General features: G+C 43.6%; 1 protein-coding gene across 1 annotated transcript in view; it reads left to right on the top strand.

Annotated features, from left to right (window-relative positions):
• Positions 1–1,284: 1,284 nt before the first annotated feature.
• The window catches only part of LOC124280458 (xanthine dehydrogenase/oxidase-like), a gene marked incomplete at its 5' end in the record, with an annotated part of 36,056 nt that continues 18,618 nt past the window's right edge, over positions 1,285–18,722 (top strand). Inside the window, 18 exons of the mRNA XM_046716396.1 lie at positions 1,285–1,342; positions 2,075–2,171; positions 2,591–2,699; positions 3,923–4,049; positions 5,339–5,412; positions 5,782–5,826; positions 6,526–6,651; positions 6,905–7,046; positions 7,217–7,384; positions 7,686–7,762; positions 8,216–8,309; positions 9,337–9,449; positions 9,562–9,746; positions 9,850–10,015; positions 11,272–11,479; positions 12,796–12,977; positions 13,521–13,640; positions 14,244–14,465. Coding sequence (XP_046572352.1) covers positions 1,285–1,342; positions 2,075–2,171; positions 2,591–2,699; positions 3,923–4,049; positions 5,339–5,412; positions 5,782–5,826; positions 6,526–6,651; positions 6,905–7,046; positions 7,217–7,384; positions 7,686–7,762; positions 8,216–8,309; positions 9,337–9,449; positions 9,562–9,746; positions 9,850–10,015; positions 11,272–11,479; positions 12,796–12,977; positions 13,521–13,640; positions 14,244–14,465 — 2,313 coding nt within the window. The remainder of the gene's footprint in view (positions 1,343–2,074; positions 2,172–2,590; positions 2,700–3,922; positions 4,050–5,338; positions 5,413–5,781; positions 5,827–6,525; positions 6,652–6,904; positions 7,047–7,216; positions 7,385–7,685; positions 7,763–8,215; positions 8,310–9,336; positions 9,450–9,561; positions 9,747–9,849; positions 10,016–11,271; positions 11,480–12,795; positions 12,978–13,520; positions 13,641–14,243; positions 14,466–18,722) is intronic.

Here is an 18,722-nt window from a genome sequence, read left to right as displayed (position 1 = left end):
GCATCTGCGGCTCGGCCCGATGATTTTATTACCTCCCTTGGCTGGCTTTTATCCAATCAGGTGTTTGTTTACGCCCGGGAAGTTGAGGGTACCAATCACAAGGTTTCTATCATAACTCCCTTTTAAGCTTGTTTTATCTAACCGATTAAACCTGGCAACACAATTATTGCAGAGTACTCTGAAAGATGTAGAAGGAGTTCCTGTGTATATTTTTAAGGTTTCAGACTTGTCAATTTGTCTGTATGATTTCCCTACTACATCTGAATCGCACAGCGAGCAAACTTCCGCATGCTGCGACGGATATCTTTGTTGACACTGACACGTTCAGTTGTAGCGGCTTATTTGCCTGATTACTGTGAGAATGCAGATCCAGCCAAGGGAGGGAATAAAATTATCGGACCGAGCCGTAGATGCATCAGGGTATAGTGCAGATTTATCGGAACATATATCCTGGGAGATTATCGAGGATGTGCTAAAGGAGTGGTTTGAAAGTTTTTAAGAAGATTAATGACCATTTTTGAAAAATTACAATCTCCACTCTGCTCTAACAGTGACAAGTACTGATGCCAACGACTCGTAGAAACGTAGGAGTGGAGTTCCTTGAGTTTAACGTCGTTTTTGGACAGTAATTCTGTTGTAACTTCGGCATGTCAGCCTAACCTGGACAAAAAGCCCGAAATAGTACACGGTGAAGCAATATGTTTTACAAATACTCCGATGCTGACATACCTAGAATTATACTCAGATTCGAACCCACGCCCACAACTGGTGACTGGCAAACCTCATCCATAATTGGAACAAATCTCAGCCATAATTTCTTACAACTGGGTTTCTCTGTGTATCTTGGCATGCATAGCTTTTCTTAAATTATATATGCAATAAAGAAGAGCTTGAACTGCGTATTTAGCAACAACCATTATCGCTACCTGGGTGGCCCTGAGGTATAAATCATATTACTTTAATACGACAAGAATTGATGTAATGGTCGTACATAGTTATCATAAATATCAGGTCAATACTTGGTTTTATGGCGGAAATATGATTCAGAGAATATATTTGAAACACTTTTGGATCTGAACATCATTATTTTTCTCGGGTTTCGCATATTTCATTTTTTCTGAAGACATCTAGAGCTTTAAATTTGTTATGTTTATGACCAACATCTAAAAAATGGGTAATCAAATTTAAGAGCTGCTTAAATATGATATTTGCGCAAATATAATTTGTATCATAAACCGGAATAATAGCATCCAACTATAAAGCTATTGATGTTAACTGTACCAGGTCGTGGAGTCGAACCCGGATCCAGCAGTGACGCTACTTCGCTACCTGAGGACTAAGTGTAAGACTCTTAACTCCCAACATTTACATCTCAATATGAAACATCTCACCGGTAAAAGTTTTTTAGAAGTGACTTAATCAATTCTCTGTTTTAGTAAGTAGACCTGTAATTATTGAGATTTGTACAAGATACTATTGATGTTACAAGATGTTATTTGTAGTTCCAAATATATGCACCGTTTTGGGATTCTGTGAAATAAACCGACCCTTGACTGAACATCGGCCGAACAAATCATCAAAGTATGTGACGTTGGTGGTAGTTGCATTGTTCATGCTATCAGTAACTAGTTTGCCTTCATGATATGCTATCCGTGTAGGTCTGCTGTTGATCACTGAATTGTCTGGTCCAGACTCGATTATTTACAGACCGCTGCAATATAGCTGGAATATTGCTACAATTAAACAACAAACCAACAGCAAACTAATCATTATATGCCCATGGTCATGTCATGTCTGGCAAAAAGCTGGATATTGCACTAAAATATTTATCCGGGGGGTGGGGTAGCCTAATGGTTAAAGCGTTCGCTCGTCACGCCGAAGGCCGGGTTCGATTCCCACATGGGTACAATGTGTAAAGCCCATATCTGGTGCCCTAGCCGTGATATTGCTGGAATATTGCTAAAAGCGGAGTAAATTTGTCTCACTCGAAAATATATCGATAGATGGACATATGTCTTGCATCACTTGAAGAAATTAGCCAACATGACTGGTTGATGACAACTTTCCTTTTCAGTACGTCTGACGGGCAGCAAACTAGGATGTGGCGAGGGCGGATGTGGGGCATGTACTGTCATGGTGTCCCGATACAACAGTCACACCGACACTATATCGTATCCTTAGTGTGCTTCTTCACTGTCCATTCTTGTAGATGTCTACAAAATCTTGAAATTACGCGAAAATAATAACAGAATAATACGAAACCATAAAATAATCGAAATTTCAAGTTTCCGAAAGAAACATAAATTAAGGAGTAAGTAGTCGAAGCAACAAGAAAACGCTCGAAATTTCGAGAAAATATTTGGAAAAACGAGGAAATACTTGAGCACTCGAGAAAAGATTGAAATAACGAGAAAATAATCGAAGCAACTATAAATATCGAAATTATGAAACGTTAATCGAGTTATTGAAAAATTTAAACTAATATTGTGATAACGGAGAATATTCGGTTAAAATTATTGAAAAGCTACAATTAGGCGTTTGTAACTGGTAGGTAAACATACACGTTGATATTTTTGCTTTAACAACTTGGCCACTACTCAGTGAATGCGTGCCTGGCTCCCGTCTGTTCTCTCCATGGCCTGGCTGTCACTACAGTAGAGGGTATAGGCAGCACCAAGACCAGGCTACACCCAGTACAGGTACGTCTGTTCTCTCCATGGTCTTGCTGTCACAACAGTAGAGGGTATAGGCAGCACCAAGACCAGGCTACACCCAGTACAGGTACGTCTGTTCTCTCCTTGGTTTAGCTGTCACTACAGTAGAGGGTATAGGCAGCACCAGAGCAGGCTACACCCAGTACAGGTAAGGCTGTTCTCTCCATGGTTTGGCTGTCACTACAGTAGAGGGTATAGGCAGCACCAAGACCAGGCTACACCCAGTACAGGTAAGTCTATTCTCTCCATGGTTTGGCTGTCACTACAGTAGAGGGGGTAGGAGGCAGCACCAAGACCAGGCTACACCCAGTACAGGTAAGGCTGTTCTCTCCATGGTGTGGCTGTAACTACAGTAGAGGGTAGAGGCAGCACCAAGACCAGGCTACACCCAGTACAGGTAAGTCTGTTCTCTCCATGGTTTGGCTGTCACTACAGTAGAGGGTATAGGTAGCACCAAGACCAGGCTACACCCAGTACAGGTAAGGCTGTTCTCTCCATGGTTTGGCTGTCACTACAGTAGAGGGTAGAGGCAGCACCAAGACCAGGCTACACCCAGTACAGGTAAGTCTGTTCTCTCCATGGTGTGGCTGTCACTACAGTAGAGGGTATAGGCAGCATCAAGACCAGGCTACACCCAGTACAGGTAAGTCTGTTCTCTCCATGGTCTGGCTGTCACTACAATAGATGGTATAGGCAGCACCAAGACCAGGCTACACCCAGTACAGGTAAGTCTGTTCTCTCCATGGTCTTGCTGTCACAACAGTAGAGGGTATAGGCAGCACCAAGACCAGGCTACACCCAGTAAGGTAACACGAAGTAGTTATTTGTGGTAGGATTACTACTAGGATTATGATCATCTTGATCGGCAGGTCAGAGAGCATGTACCACCTCTAGCGAACCGAAAGGAACTTGAACAGACTCTCTTGAACTTATGAAACAGGATTCCTGCCGACTCCATCCTCCGACTGACGACGTCAATGAGGAGACGTGTATTGGCGTGTATCGCCACATGCAAGATCGGTCCAATTATTGGAAAATGATTTCTGTTGTAAAATCATGTTCATAAATCTCACTGTTTCTATTTTCTGGTCAAGTGAAGTCGGTGATAACTTTGCCCGGTTGTTTATTACTGGAGGTCACAGTGGTATTGCTACTTTCACATATTACCAAGTTCCCATGACATACCAATGAGTGCCATTTGTTTCCAGGAACGCCTAGCTAAAGCCCATGGCTCTCAATGTGGGTTCTGCACACCAGGCATCGTCATGTCCATGTACACTCTGCTCAGAAACAACCCACAACCCACACAACAACAGATGGAAGAAAACTTCAGTGGTACGTTTTTTAATGTATTTAAATTGAGGGAAAGCTCTCGCTCATCAAATCGAATTGAATTCCCAACATGTACACGTGTAAAATGTTTAAAAACGTTTTTGGTGTTCCCTGTCGAGATATTGCTAAAATGGCATAAGATCCATGCTCATTCACTCTGAATATGTCCAATAATTCAAGTAGCATTCTAGACGATGTAGTTTGTTTCTTCAATAACATTCGGTACAAGTGTTTTACCGTTTTTTAAACCAATAACTAACATGTGAGGAGAACATGGCCATAAACGTAATAAATACACAGATTAACAGAACAACTGTTTCATTAAATTGTTTTAATATGTCTGCAATGTGAACAACTTATTAAATATAAATTATAACTATGCATCACAGCAATTCTAAATAGAGAACGAATCAATTATCAGATTCCATTGGACGTGACTCTGGACCAGACAATCCAGTGATTGGTATCATGACAAATGACCACATCGTCGCTGTAGTACTCTTGTGGCATCCGTTGGTCTCATTTAACTGGCTGCTATCTGTTTCTTTGCTTGTTTGTTGTTTAGCGCTTCAGAGATCCGTGGGCTATTGGTCCGTACTTAATCCAGCCAGACAGTTCAGTGACTGATATTACGAACACAAATACACACAACTGGGCTACGATGACATACAATCAGCTAGTCTGACCAATGATACATTTTGTTAGTTTGTTTGTTGTTTAACGCTGCTCTAAGCAATATTCCAGCTATATGGCTGCCCGAAATATACGGCAGTCATAATTATATCGGAACATATTCTCTTAAGACTCATCGAAGATGCCGCTTTCTCTTACCGTTTTACGGGGCGGTGGGGTAGCCTTATGGTTAAAGTGTTGGCTCGTCACGCCGAAGACTCGGTTCGAATCCCCACATGGGTACAATGTGTGAAGCCAATTTCTGGTGTCCCCCGCCGTGATGTTGCTGGAATATTGCTAAAAGCGGCGTAAAACCAAACTCACTCACTGTCAGTTGAAGAACACAGTTCAGCGCTTTGTTGCGTTTGGAACAATTGGACTTGAAGGGATTCTGTGCCAATGGAATTCCATATTGCAGTGGAGGTTCATAAGAACGGTATAAGATGGGTACATGTTGGGTAGATAGGTATGTCTCTGAATGAATTAAACCCTCAGAGTAACCATGGCTACCAGCGCAGAGAGGGAACGTTATGATGTTTCATTAGTTTACATCGCAATATTATATATATATTGTATTTATTTTAGTCACAACGGAGCAAGTAATCATATTCATTTGACAGGTAACCTTTGTCGCTGTACCGGCTACAGACCCATACTCCAGGGGATGTCATCATTTGCAAAGGTAGCTCTTCAGGTCAGCAGTTGTTTAACAAGATCTGAACTGTTATTTCTCTGATATTCGGGGGCACTACGCTGAATGTCTTTGTGGACATCTGTATTTAAATTTCACATGTTTCTGCATGAAATATATTTTGCCCATCTTAGTGTTTCTGCATGTAAGTACCCAATATATAAATATGACTAAAGCGATAAAGAATGCCGCTGCATTTTGGTGTTAGTTTGTTTTTTTCTTTTCTTTATTGAGAATGACCAAATACTTTTGTAAAGTGTTCATGAAATGACTTGCGTCGGACAAAAAAATAAAGAATTCATACATGTTGCTGAAACGAATTTATTATTCATCAGTCTTAACAGTCAAGAATCGTGATATGTCTTTTTGCAGGGCGCTTGCAGTATGGGAAACCAGTGTTGCCGTGTAAGCACCCCAGTGAGCAGTTTTCTTCCAAAAATCATAACAACAGATGTCACATGAGATTTCCTGTGTCAATAATAATTATCTTCGTGGAATAAATAATCTTCATGGTATCGAATAAATGTTCGGTACTGATCCATACGATGCACTGTTTGCCACGCTAGCGAAGGCTTTCCCAAAGTGGCAAACGTCTATATCCCTTTGAGCTTTCCTCCTACGCGAGTCCGTGAAGATCCGGGTTAGAATATTGATCTTCAGCAACCCATATTTGTCGTAGGAGGCGACTTACGGGATGTGGTGGTCAGGCTCGCTGACTTGGTTGACACATGTCACCGATCTCAGTTGCTTAGATCATGGTGTCATTCACTAGATTTTCTGGTCCAGACTCGATTATTTACAGATTGCCTTGATATAGATGGAATATTGCTGATTGCTTTGTTAAACAATGAATGAATGAATGAATGAATGAATGAATGAATGAATGAATGAATGAATGAATGAATGAATGAATGAATGAATGAATGAATGAATGAATGAATGAATGAATGAATGAATATACAAAAACCAAACTCACTCACGAATCTGGCATGTTGTCATGAAAATGAAATATTTGGAAGGCTCACTCAATCACTCTGATGCGTTCTTTGAATATCACGTTTATAGATACGTGTCTTATAACAGCACATTTGCTAATAAAAACCATCTTTATTCCAGGATTCATCAAGTGGAGCCACCAAAGGGCAAGTCGACTGTGGTTCCAATGATGTCTCAAACAGTGGGTCTGATAGTGCCATAAAGTATGACCCCTCACAGGAGCCGATCTTTCCCCCGGAACTAAAGGTGAAATTAACCAGAAAATTTTTAAATGAAGTTTACAAGTGGCACACAAAAGGCAAAGACCTCCATAAAAGCTCCCCCCCCCTTACACAAATATGTCCCCTCTCCACTTGTCCTGCAGCATCATAGTGTATGGCTTTGTGTTAATTGTCATATTGCGACATATTTGCCACATTTCCCCAAAGTTACTTTAAACAACAACCATTTTCAAATACATTTATCTGATATCAAATAATTTGCTTTGTACTGATTTCAGACCAAGTATCAGATGTACGACACTTCACTGAGGTTCTCTTCTGAAGACGTCACATGGTATCGCCCTGTTACTCTCGATGAACTATTTGACTTGAAGAACAACTTTCCCACTGCTAAGATAGTGGTAGGCAACACCGAAATAGGTTAGTAACAATTGATGTTAGATATTTAAACAACTAGCAATGTTATAGCGGGACCTTCTCATCGATACTAAAATCCTACGTCAGTCCCCCTGTGCCGAGTTCAGTTCATGTGTGATATCGTGATGATTGAACACTGTCTCATGTAATTCGTTTGTTCTTTATGTCCATAGGAATAGAAACCAGGGTTAAAAACATGGATTACCCCATAGTGATAGCTGCCACTCACATTCCAAAGTTACATCAAGTTGAGATTTCAACCAATGGCATCACGTTTGGATCATCAGTTTCCCTAGCAACCATGGACGAGGTGCTGAGGAAAGCCGTTACGGATATGCCAGGTAAGTATTTGTACATCCTGTACAGTTACTCTGCAAGCTCCAAATCCAATGCTGATTCACATCTTCTACAATATTGTTGTCTGTTTTAGAATACAAGACAAGAAGCTTCAGAGCCTTTACAGAGATGCATTTGCAAGCTCCAAACATATGCCCCATGTTGGACTAGGTCTTCTAACATATTGTTGTCTGTTTTAGAATACAAGACAAGAAGCTTCAGAGCCTTTACAGAGATGCATTTGCAAGCTCCAAACATACGCCCGATGTTGGACTAGGTCTTCTAAAATATTGTTGTCTGTTTTAGAATACAAGACAAGAAGCTTCAGAGCCTTTACAGAGATGCTGCAGTGGTTTGGTGGTCATCAGATTAGAAATGTGGCGGTGAGGACATTAACTGTTACACATTGTGTGACAGCAGATGTATTAGTTTTTATGCGTAATATTTCCCTATAAATACTCAGTTCTTCATATTAAAACAACTTCGACTTTCAATACAGACTCGAGTTGATGAATATATTACGTTCTATGTATTTGTCATGTGGCATTATTTGAAAACCGTTGGATGGGAACCCTCTTGACTCCGACGTACCTGGTTCAATTTCCTGTATCAGTAAAATGTGTGGTACACTCTTTTGATATCTTCTGTCAAGGTGCTGCTGCAAGATTCCTATCTGCGGCGATAAACCTTATTGACTCACTTCTGTGTAAGTTCTCACGTTTTGAAGAGAATGCAAATACAAAGTTCATACAATTTACGTGACACAAATCAGTAAGAAATAGGAACATCCCTCTCAGATGCCGAGGCGTGCATTTGTCACATATGTTTGTCACCAGAGCATCGGTGGAAACATCACAACAGCCAGTCCCATATCTGACCTGAATCCCTTGCTTGTCGCAGCCAGAGCAACCCTCATTGTTGGAAGGAAAAGTAAGAACTGTTTATTTACTGCAAGTGTTTTGTATTCTTTCATGTACATAAAGTATGAGTGTGTACATATTGGAGACACATTACCTGTAACTTCGCCATTCATATTAAGATAAATATAGAATACACTAAAAATCGTTGTAAATATACTTGACTAGACCCTCGCACTCGCATTAAATTCGTGACGCATTAATTTCATGATTTACAGTAACCCGTGTGAATTTCGTATAATCAGTATCAGAAGAAAAATAGTAAAAATTAGGTAACGAGAGAGCATATTTGAAAAGAGCCGTTTTCGAAAGGTTGATCTATTGGCAATACACTACCTGGCAAAAGAAAGTTATCACTTTTAATGTAATTGTATAAAAAAGCAAACGCTAGTACAGGTTTGAACCCAAGCAGAACACATTCGCCAAAACGCAACTTGACAGTGTGTACCACCTCCAGCGAACGGACAGGAACTTGAACAGACTCTCTTTGACTGATGGAACAGGATTCCTGCTGATGTCATCCGCCGAATGACGACGTCAATGAGGAGACGTGTGTTGGCGTGTATGGATGCCCAGGGTGGTCACACTCGCTGTTGATGACGTGTCCCCCGACTCATGTCTCATGATATGACTCTTTATGCCCTTTTGGACTGAACTCTGATTTGTGTCATTTTTAATTTTGACCCTTGACTCTTTCTTAATGAATTGCGGCAACTGCAAGACCAGCATTACAATGAATGTTCTGTCAAATTGTTGGAAAATGATTCCTGTTTGTAAACTGATTATCACAAATCTCACGTACGTCTTTGTTTCCATTTTGGGGTCAAGTGGACGTCGGTGATAACTTTATTTTGCCCGGTAGTTTACATTTACACTACTGTTCCAAGGATGAGGAATGTCTTGCCATGTATGCGGTGGTCCTGACGTTTGTTTTAAAGAAACTACTTTAACCGCCTTTAGATTAACACGAGAAGAATCTGTCTCATCCAGGTCGGGTTAGTGGTGCGTTTACTTTGAACAGTAGTGTCCCTGTTTTGCAGACAGCAACGCACGAGAGGTCGTCATGGATGGAGACTTCTTCAAGGGCTACCGGAAGACTGCAATCCAAGAGGGAGATGTTCTGCTATCTGTAACGATACCATACACCCGTGAGGTAATATCAATTTATTTTAGAGTTCTTCAGAAGATTTTAGCTTAACCAATCAGAATCATAGATATTGCAGTGGAATTTGTATTTGTAATTAAGTCAAAATGTATCTCTTCAGAACGAGTATTTCAGAGGCTTCAAGCAATCTCATCGGAAGGAGGACGACATCTCCATTGTGAACTCCGGAATGGCGGTGAGATTCCTGGAAGGAACTGGCGTCGTGGAAGACCTTCTGTTAGTGTATGGTGGCATGGCAGCAACGACAGTGTTGGCGTCCAACACCAGGGAAGGACTCCGACAACGGTCAGAGAAAATACTACTAATCACTACTTGTTTTCGTTTCCTTTCGCAACAAATGATCCGAACGCTGAAATGTACAATTTAATGTTTCAAAAATGTCCTTTAGGGAATGGAACGAGCAACTGTTTGAAAGGGCTTGTGAGTTACTGGCGAGTGATCTCCCCTTGGAACCTGGGTCACCAGGTGGCATGGTAGAATACCGCCGTACACTCACAACCAGCTTCTTCTTCAAGTTCTTTGTTGATGTCAGAGAAAAGCTGCACAGGTGCAAGGTAATTTAAAAATGATCAATGCAAAGAAACGATAATCGAATATAATCGATTCAAACGTGATTATTTCCAGCGTGGGTGTACTGATTCATATGCACTTCATCATGTTAGTTATAATCATAATGGACCGTATGTAATGAAAAGGCTGTCTCCCTTATCACCTTATTCTTCCCGGTAGTGACTCATGCAGGTGTAATTTGGGAATAATTTGTAATCTTGTAATATGGGGTGCTATATATCACGAGTCGTCTGTCTCACAGTCCCTGAACCATATTATTTTCCCTACAGCCTAGCCCTCCCTGCCATGCTAAAGCCCCAAAAGAACTAAATCTAGATTTCCTCTACTTTAAACTTACTCCACACCTGTAGATCTTAGTCTGTCTCGTAGTCCCTGAACCACATTATCTTCCATACAGCCTCACCCTCCCTAAATGAAGCGAGTCTAGATTTCCCTAGGTTCGGGATCTCTGGTCTCCCTGGGGCTCCTTTTCAATTCAGTTTATTTGTTCCTATCAAAATGGTATATATTCAGAGACTAAGCGTTAGTCTACCTCAGGAGCAGGAGGGGCTTGCGACCTTCTTCTACGATCTTCCTCTCGACCACATCTGAGTTGCATAACTGCCCTGGTTGCAGGTAGTCGAAACATAAATATCGCATTACTGTCCTTGAAACCACTGCCAACTTGTTCCACCCGCTTGAAGTTTTGGGTGAGGCCAAACGTTTCCACCCTTTGCTCTGACGTGAAGACCTAGGCCTCATCCAGGATTACATTTGGCATCACAATATCAGGATTCTCCTGATCAAGAGGTTCATCATCTGTCGAAATGCTGTCAGCAGCCATTTCATAACTTAATGCTTGCTTTCCTCAGTGAGTTTGTCCGGTCTTACCTTTGTCTTTTCAAAACCAGATGTAGTTAGCAGTCTGTAACATAATTCTTTAAACACGGATTGAGAACGTCACACAAAGCAATATAGCGACCATGAACATGTATATTTGCTATTGATTGCAATATAGTATCGAGTGAGTGAGTGAATTAGGTTTTACGCCGTTTTTAGCAATATTCCAACAATATCACGGAGGGGGCCACCAACAATTGGCTTCACACTTTGTGCCCACGTTCGGATCGAACCCGGATCTTCAGCGTGACAAGCGAACGCCTTAACCACTAGGCTACCCCACCACCCCATATAGTAACGAACTCAAACATGACATATATTAACAGTTTGGGCACTCACTAAGACTTAATAACTTCTCCAGGATAGTGCGCGGGATGGCACAGAAGTTCTCGCGAAGGATGTAACACAGGATATTACACGGGGTGTTAGTGAGGGAGTGCAGCTGTACCAGGATGTAGCAGCTGAACAGGACCCGGATGACGCAGTTGGTAGACCACTGGTACACACTTCCGCTCTACAGCAGGCGACAGGCGAGGCCATATATGTGGATGACCTGCCAAAGGTTGAAGGTTAGAGAAACTCCATATTCCATCAATATGTACAATAGTCCCTATTTTTTATGGCTGTGGTGTGTGCGCCTGTGGTGTGTGCGCCTGTGGAAAAGCCCAGGTCACAAATAAGATGAAGTTCAGCAGCAATGGTTGCAGTGACCGTGTTTGGCAGCTTCACTCCTGAGAGTTTCTAAGACTTCAGTCCTGTCCCACAACGAATCACATGTAATACACCTTTGTCTCACCTAATGTGGTCTCACCTTTGCAAACTTTTCAAAATTGCCACTGTTCACCCGGCAATGAATGGATACGCGGTGGGATAAGATGGTTACATGCCTGAGTCTGTCACGGGCATCTAGTGACTGGGGCGCGGTGGGCGACAGATCTAAGGCGCCAGCCTTGTGATCCAGCGAGCTTGAGGTGCCGGGATCGAGCCCACCTGTGACCGGGTGTAAAACAGTTAGAGTCAGCTTTGTGTGCAGACTCTTTTAGTGTTGTCACAACCCCTAGTGTACAGTACACAACCCTGTGCACTTAAAAGAACCCACGAATGCGTTGGTATGTGACCAGATGGTGGCCACATGAATACGTGCAAACACCTAGTTGCGGGTACTTGGACAAAGTACTATGACCATGTGTCCCAGTCCACCCTGCTGTGTTGGGTACCTCGTAAGGATGGGAAAGCCACATGAACTTGGTGCGCCTAGTGGCTGCAAGAGTTGTATGATTCCCAGGGAGTTGAGATTGAAAGAGATTGACTTGTATTGGTATGGCCAAGGGAATAAATCAGAGTGCCTTTGAGCAGCTGAGCTGAGATGGATTTGGCAATATACAAACATGATATATAATAATTATAACTAGTGCACACTGCACCATTGACCGTGGTAATAATGTTAGCTCTTAAGAGCATACATCCATGTTTGGAGGTCAGCACTTTACAAGTACAGACAGGATTATTATAATACCTCACGATTCATGTGGCAAAGTTGATAGTTTTTCAACAATCAATTATGGATCTACATAGCGAATTTAATCGTGAATACAACAGCCTATCACCATGAATTATAACCGGGCAGTTAACTGTGTAGATCGATGTTTATGTCGCTGGTCACGGGATTGTCTGATCCAGACTCGATTATTTATAGACCGCCACCATATAGCTGGAATATTGCTGACTGCGGCGTTAAACCAACCGAACAACTATACACAATCACATATCGCAATTCTTACGACCTCAGTGCAGTTGAGAGGGATTTGGGATGTAACTTTAACGGATGCCTTAAAACATCCAACGGACATACATGCTTACGATGAATTTGATTTTGTTCTGACAGGAGAGCTGTATGCTGCGTTGGTCGTGAGTACAAAAGCACATGCCAAAATAGTGTCTATAGATCCTACAGAGGCACTACGCATGCTTGGGATCATCGACTACGTCAGCGTAAAGGATGTCCCCGGCGCTACAACGTGGGGTGTGGTCGTACCCGATGAAGAAGAAATATTTGCATCTGAAAAGGTTTGCATTGTACTGAAAGTGTACAGTTAATTACCCTGTATTCCCTGCACCACAATTCAACCCTATGAGTGACTGAGTGAGTTTAGTTTTACGCCGCACTCAGCAATATTCCAGCTATATTGCGGCGGTCTGTAAATAATCGAGTCCGAACCATCTGACAATCCAGAGATCAACAGCATGAGCGTCGGTCTACGAAATTGGGATACGATGGCATGTGTCAACCAAGTCAGCCAGCCTGACCACCCGATGCCGTTAGTCGCCTCTTACGACAAGCATGGGTTACTGAAGATCAATTCTAACCCGGATCTTCACGGGTGCCATTCTATGAACAATCTATTTGTCATAATAGAAACGAAAAATGAAACCTGCAGGCATCAGTTCTCATCAATTATTTTTAGTGGTATTTTCATATAATTTCCATAACCATTTTGTCTCTTCCGCGCAGTATGAATCATACCTTTATCAGATAAACAACAATGAATATTTTGCGTTGATTTTTTTAATTTAATGCATTGTTATTGTTTACACCTTGTTGACTTTTAGGTGATATTTGAAGGCCAGGTGATCGCATGCGTAGTAGGAGAGTCTCAGCAGGCAGCGCGGAGGGCAGCCAAGAAGGTCAAGGTCGACTACGAGGAACTTAAACCAATAATTACAATCAAGGTATGGAAAAGGAAAAGAAACTGGATAAAATGATTTCTTATGTATGGAATTACTGTCAAAATACATATAGTGTACAGAAGAACAAAATTATACGAGTCAGGTCAGTTTATATGAAATTCATTATCTAATTTCCGGCTGAACAAATGATTGGTACAGCTTATGTCGACTTTTAGTATTCGTTTCTGATGGCGTTTCGTGGCACCAGTCTTCAGTTACAGCACTGAACATTCTCTAAAGTTGATTGTTTAATGGTTTTACATCATTACGGGAGTGAGTGAGTGAGTCAGAATTGATCTTCAGTAACCCATGCTTGTTGTAAGAGGCGACTAACGGGATCGGGTGGTCAGGCTCGCTGATTTGGTTGACACATGTCATCGTATTGCAATTGCATAGATCGATGCCATGATGTTAATCCCTGGATTGTCTGGTCCAGACTCGATTCTTCACAACCCACCGCCATATAGCTGGAATATTACTGAGGGGGCTTAAAACTAAACACAATCAGTTAATCATTTACTATTCTTAGACAGGATACCCTGTATCGAATCCCAGACAATAAACACGATTGCACAAATGGTATTAAGTTTATATCTATTCATACAGGAAGCAATTGAAGCCAGTTCCTTCTACGGGTCTGAGGTAACCATGGCAAATGGTGACCTGGAACAAGGTTTCGGAGAATCCGACCACGTTATCGAAGGAGAGGTCCATATTGGTCCCCAGGAACATTTCTACCTGGAGACTCAGGCGGTTGCAGCCAGACCCACCAATGAGGATGGTGGGATGGAGATCATCTCTAACTCGCAGTTTCCATCAGGGACACAGGTATGCGTTACAGTCTCCGACAGGGACACAGGTATGCGTTACAGTCTCCGACATGTACAGGGACACGTGTATGCGTTACAGTCTCCGACAGGGACACATGTATGCGTTACAGTCTCCGACAGGGACACAGGAATGCGTTACAGTCTCCGTCAGGGACGAAGGTATGCATTACAGTTTCGGTCAGGGACACAGGTGTGCAAGAGAGTTTCCGTCAGGGACACAGGTATGCATTACAGTCTCCGTCAGGGACACAGGTATGCATTACAGTTTCGGTCAGGGACACAGGTATGCGTTACAGTCCTCGTCAGGGACACAGGTATGCATTACAGTTTCGGTCAGTGACACAGGTGTGCAATACAGGTCAGGGACGAAGGTATGTGTTACAGTTTCCGCCAGTGACAAAGGTGACAGTGAATTAGAGTTTTGGTCAGGGACACAGGTATGCATTATAGTCTCCGTCAGGGACACAGGTATGCATTACAGTTTCCATCTCATGGACACAGGTATGCGTTACAGTCTCCGTCAGGGACACAGGTATGCATTACAGTTTCCGCCAGGGACACATGTATGCATTAGAGTCTCCGTCAGGGACGAAGGTATGTATTACAGTTTCGGTCAGGGACACAGGTGTGCAATAATGTTTCCTTCAGGGACACTTGTATGCATTACAGTCTCCGTCAGGGAAACAGGTATGCATTACAGTTTCCGCCAGTGACACAGGTATGCGTTACAGTTTCCATCTGGGACACGGGTATGCATTACAGTCTCCGTCAGGGACACAGGTATGCGTTACAGTCTCCGTCAGGGACACAGGTATGCATTACATTGTCCATCAGGGACACAGGTATGCATTACAGTCTCCGTCAGGGACACAGGTATGCGTTACAGTCTCCGACAGGGACACAGGTATGCGTTACAGTTTGCATCTGGGACACAGGTATGCATTACAGTCTCCGTCAGGGACACAGGTATGCATTACAGTCTCCGTCAGGGACACATGTATGCATTACAGTCTCCGGCGGGGACACAGGTATGCATTACAGTTTCCATCAGGGACACAGGTATGCATTACAGTCTCCGTCAGGGACACAGGTATGCATTACAGTCTTCGTCATGGACACAGGTATACGTTACAGTCTACGTCAGGGAAACAGATATACATTACAGTTTCCGTCAGGAACACAGGTATGCATTACAGTCTCCGTCAGGGACACACGTATGCATTAGAGTCTCCGTCAGGGACACAGATATGCATTACAGTCTCCGTCATGGACACAGGTATGCATTACAGTCTCCGTCATGGACACAGATATGCATTAGAGTCTCCGTCAGGGACACAGGTATGCATTACTGTCTCCGTCAGGGACACAGGTATGCATTACAGTCTCCGTCAGGGACACAGGTATGTATTACTGTCTAGGTCAGGGACACAGGTATGCATTAGAGTCTTCGTCAGGGACACAGGTATGCATTACAGTCTCCGTCAGGGACACAGGTATGCATTACAGTCTCCGTCAGGAACACAGGTATGCGTTACAGTCTCCGACAGGGACACAGGTATGCGTTACAGTTTCCATCTGGGACACAGGTATGCATTACAGTCTCCGTCAGGGACACACGTATGCATTACAGTCTCCGTCAGGGACACAGGTATGCATTACAGTCTCCGTCAGGGACACATGTATGCATTACAGTCTCCGGCGGGGACACAGGTATGCATTACAGTTTCCATCAGGGACACAGGTATGCATTACAGTCTCCGTCAGGGACACAGGTATGCATTACAGTCTTCGTCATGGACACAGGTATACGTTACAGTCTACGTCAGGGAAACAGATATACATTACAGTTTCCGTCAGGAACACAGGTATGCATTACAGTCTCCGTCAGGGACACACGTATGCATTAGAGTCTCCGTCAGGGACACAGATATGCATTACAGTCTCCGTCATGGACACAGGTATGCATTACAGTCTCCGTCATGGACACAGATATGCATTAGAGTCTCCGTCAGGGACACAGGTATGCATTACTGTCTCCGTCAGGGACACAGGTATGCATTACAGTCTCCGTCAGGGACACAGGTATGTATTACTGTCTAGGTCAGGGACACAGGTATGCATTAGAGTCTTCGTCAGGGACACAGGTATGCATTACAGTCTCCGTCAGGGACACAGGTATGCATTACAGTCTCCGTCAGGAACACAGGTATGCGTTACAGTCTCCGACAGGGACACAGGTATGCGTTACAGTTTCCATCTGGGACACAGGTATGCATTACAGTCTCCGTCAGGGACACACGTATGCATTACAGTCTCCGTCAGGGACACATGTATGCATTACAGTCTCCGTCAGGGACACAGGTATGCATTACAGTTTCCATCAGGTACACAGGTATGCATTACAGTCTCCGTCAGGGACACAGGTATGCATTACAGTCTCCGTCATGGACACAGGTATACGTTACAGTCTACGTCAGGAAAACAGATATGCATTACAGTTTCCGTCAGGAACACAGGTATGCATTACAGTCTCCGTCAGGGACACACGTATGCATTAGAGTCTCCGTCAGGGACACAGGTATGCATTACAGTCTCCGTCAGGGACACAGGTATGCATTACAGTCTCCGTCAGGGACACAGGTATGCATTACAGTCTCCGTCAGGGACACAGGTATGCATTACAGTCTCCGTCAGGGACACAGGTATGCATTAGAATCTCCGTCAGGGACACAGGTATGCATTAGAGTCTCCGTCAGGGACACAGGTATGCATTACAGTCTCCGTCAGGGACACAGGTATGCATTAGAGTCTCCGTCATGGACACAGATAAGCATTAGAGTCTCCGTCAGGGACACAGGTATGCATTACAGTCTCCGTCAGGGACACAGGTATGCATTACAGTCTCCGTCAGGGACACAGATATGCATTACCGTCTCCGTCAGGGACACAGGTATGCATTAGAGTCTCCGTCATGGACACAGATATGCATTAGAGTCTCCGTCAGGGACACAGGTATGCATTACAGTCTCCGTCATGGACACAGATATGCATTAGAGTCTCCGTCAGGGACACAGGTATGCATTACAGTCTCCGTCAGGGACACAGGTATGCATTACAGTCTCCGTCATGGACACAGATATGCATTAGAGTCTCCGTCAGGGACACAGGTATGCATTACAGTCTCCGTCAGGGACACAGGTATCCATTACAGTCTCCGTCAGGGACACAGATATGCATTAGAGTCTCCGTCAGGGACACAGGTATGCATTACAGTCTCCGTCAGGGACACAGGTATGCATTACAGTCTCCGTCAGGGACACAGGTATGTATTACTGTCTCCGTCAGGGACACAGGTATGCATTAGAGTCTCCGTCATGGACACAGATATGCATTAGAGTCTCCGTCAGGGACACAGGTATGCATTACAGTCTCCGTCAGGGACACAGGTATGCATTACAGTCTCCGTCATGGACACAGGTATGCATTACAGTCTCCGTCAGGGACACAGGTATGCATTACTGTCTCCGTCAGGGACACAGGTATGCATTACAGTCTCCGTCAGGGACAGAGGTATGCATTACAGTCTCCGTCAGGGACACAGGTATGCATTAGAGTCTCCGTCATGGACACAGATATGCATTAGAGTCTCCGTCAGGGACACAGGTATGCATTAGAGTCTCCGTCAGGGACACAGGTATGCATTACAGTCTCCGTCATGGACACAGGTATGCATTACAGTCTCCGTCAGGGACACAGGTATGTATTACTGTCTCCGTCAGGGACACAGGTATGCATTACAGTCTCCGTCAGGGACACAGGTATGCATTACAGTCTCCGTCAGGGACACAGGTATGCATTAGAGTCTCCGTCATGGACACAGATATGCATTAGAGTCTCCGTCAGGGACACAGGTATGCATTAGAGTCTCCGTCAGGGACACAGGTATGCATTACAGTCTCCGTCATGGACACAGGTATGCATTACAGTCTCCGTCAGGGACACAGGTATGTATTACTGTCTCCGTCAGGGACACAGGTATGCATTACAGTCTCCGTCAGGGACACAGGTATGCATTACAGTCTCCGTCAGGGACACAGGTATGCATTAGAGTCTCCGTTATGGACACAGATATGCATTAGAGTCTCCGTCAGGGACACAGGTATGCATTAGAGTCTCCGTCAGGGACACAGGTATGCATTACAGTCTCCGTCAGGGACACAGGTATGCATTACAGTCTCCGTCAGGGACACAGGTA

Source organism: Haliotis rubra, unplaced genomic scaffold (genome assembly GCF_003918875.1).
Source record: "Haliotis rubra isolate DU_JTF1 unplaced genomic scaffold, ASM391887v1 Scf268, whole genome shotgun sequence".
Classification (NCBI taxonomy): domain Eukaryota; kingdom Metazoa; phylum Mollusca; class Gastropoda; order Lepetellida; family Haliotidae; genus Haliotis; species Haliotis rubra.
The sequence above is the reverse complement of the archived record's forward strand: the minus strand, read 5'-3'. Positions and strand labels throughout refer to the sequence as shown.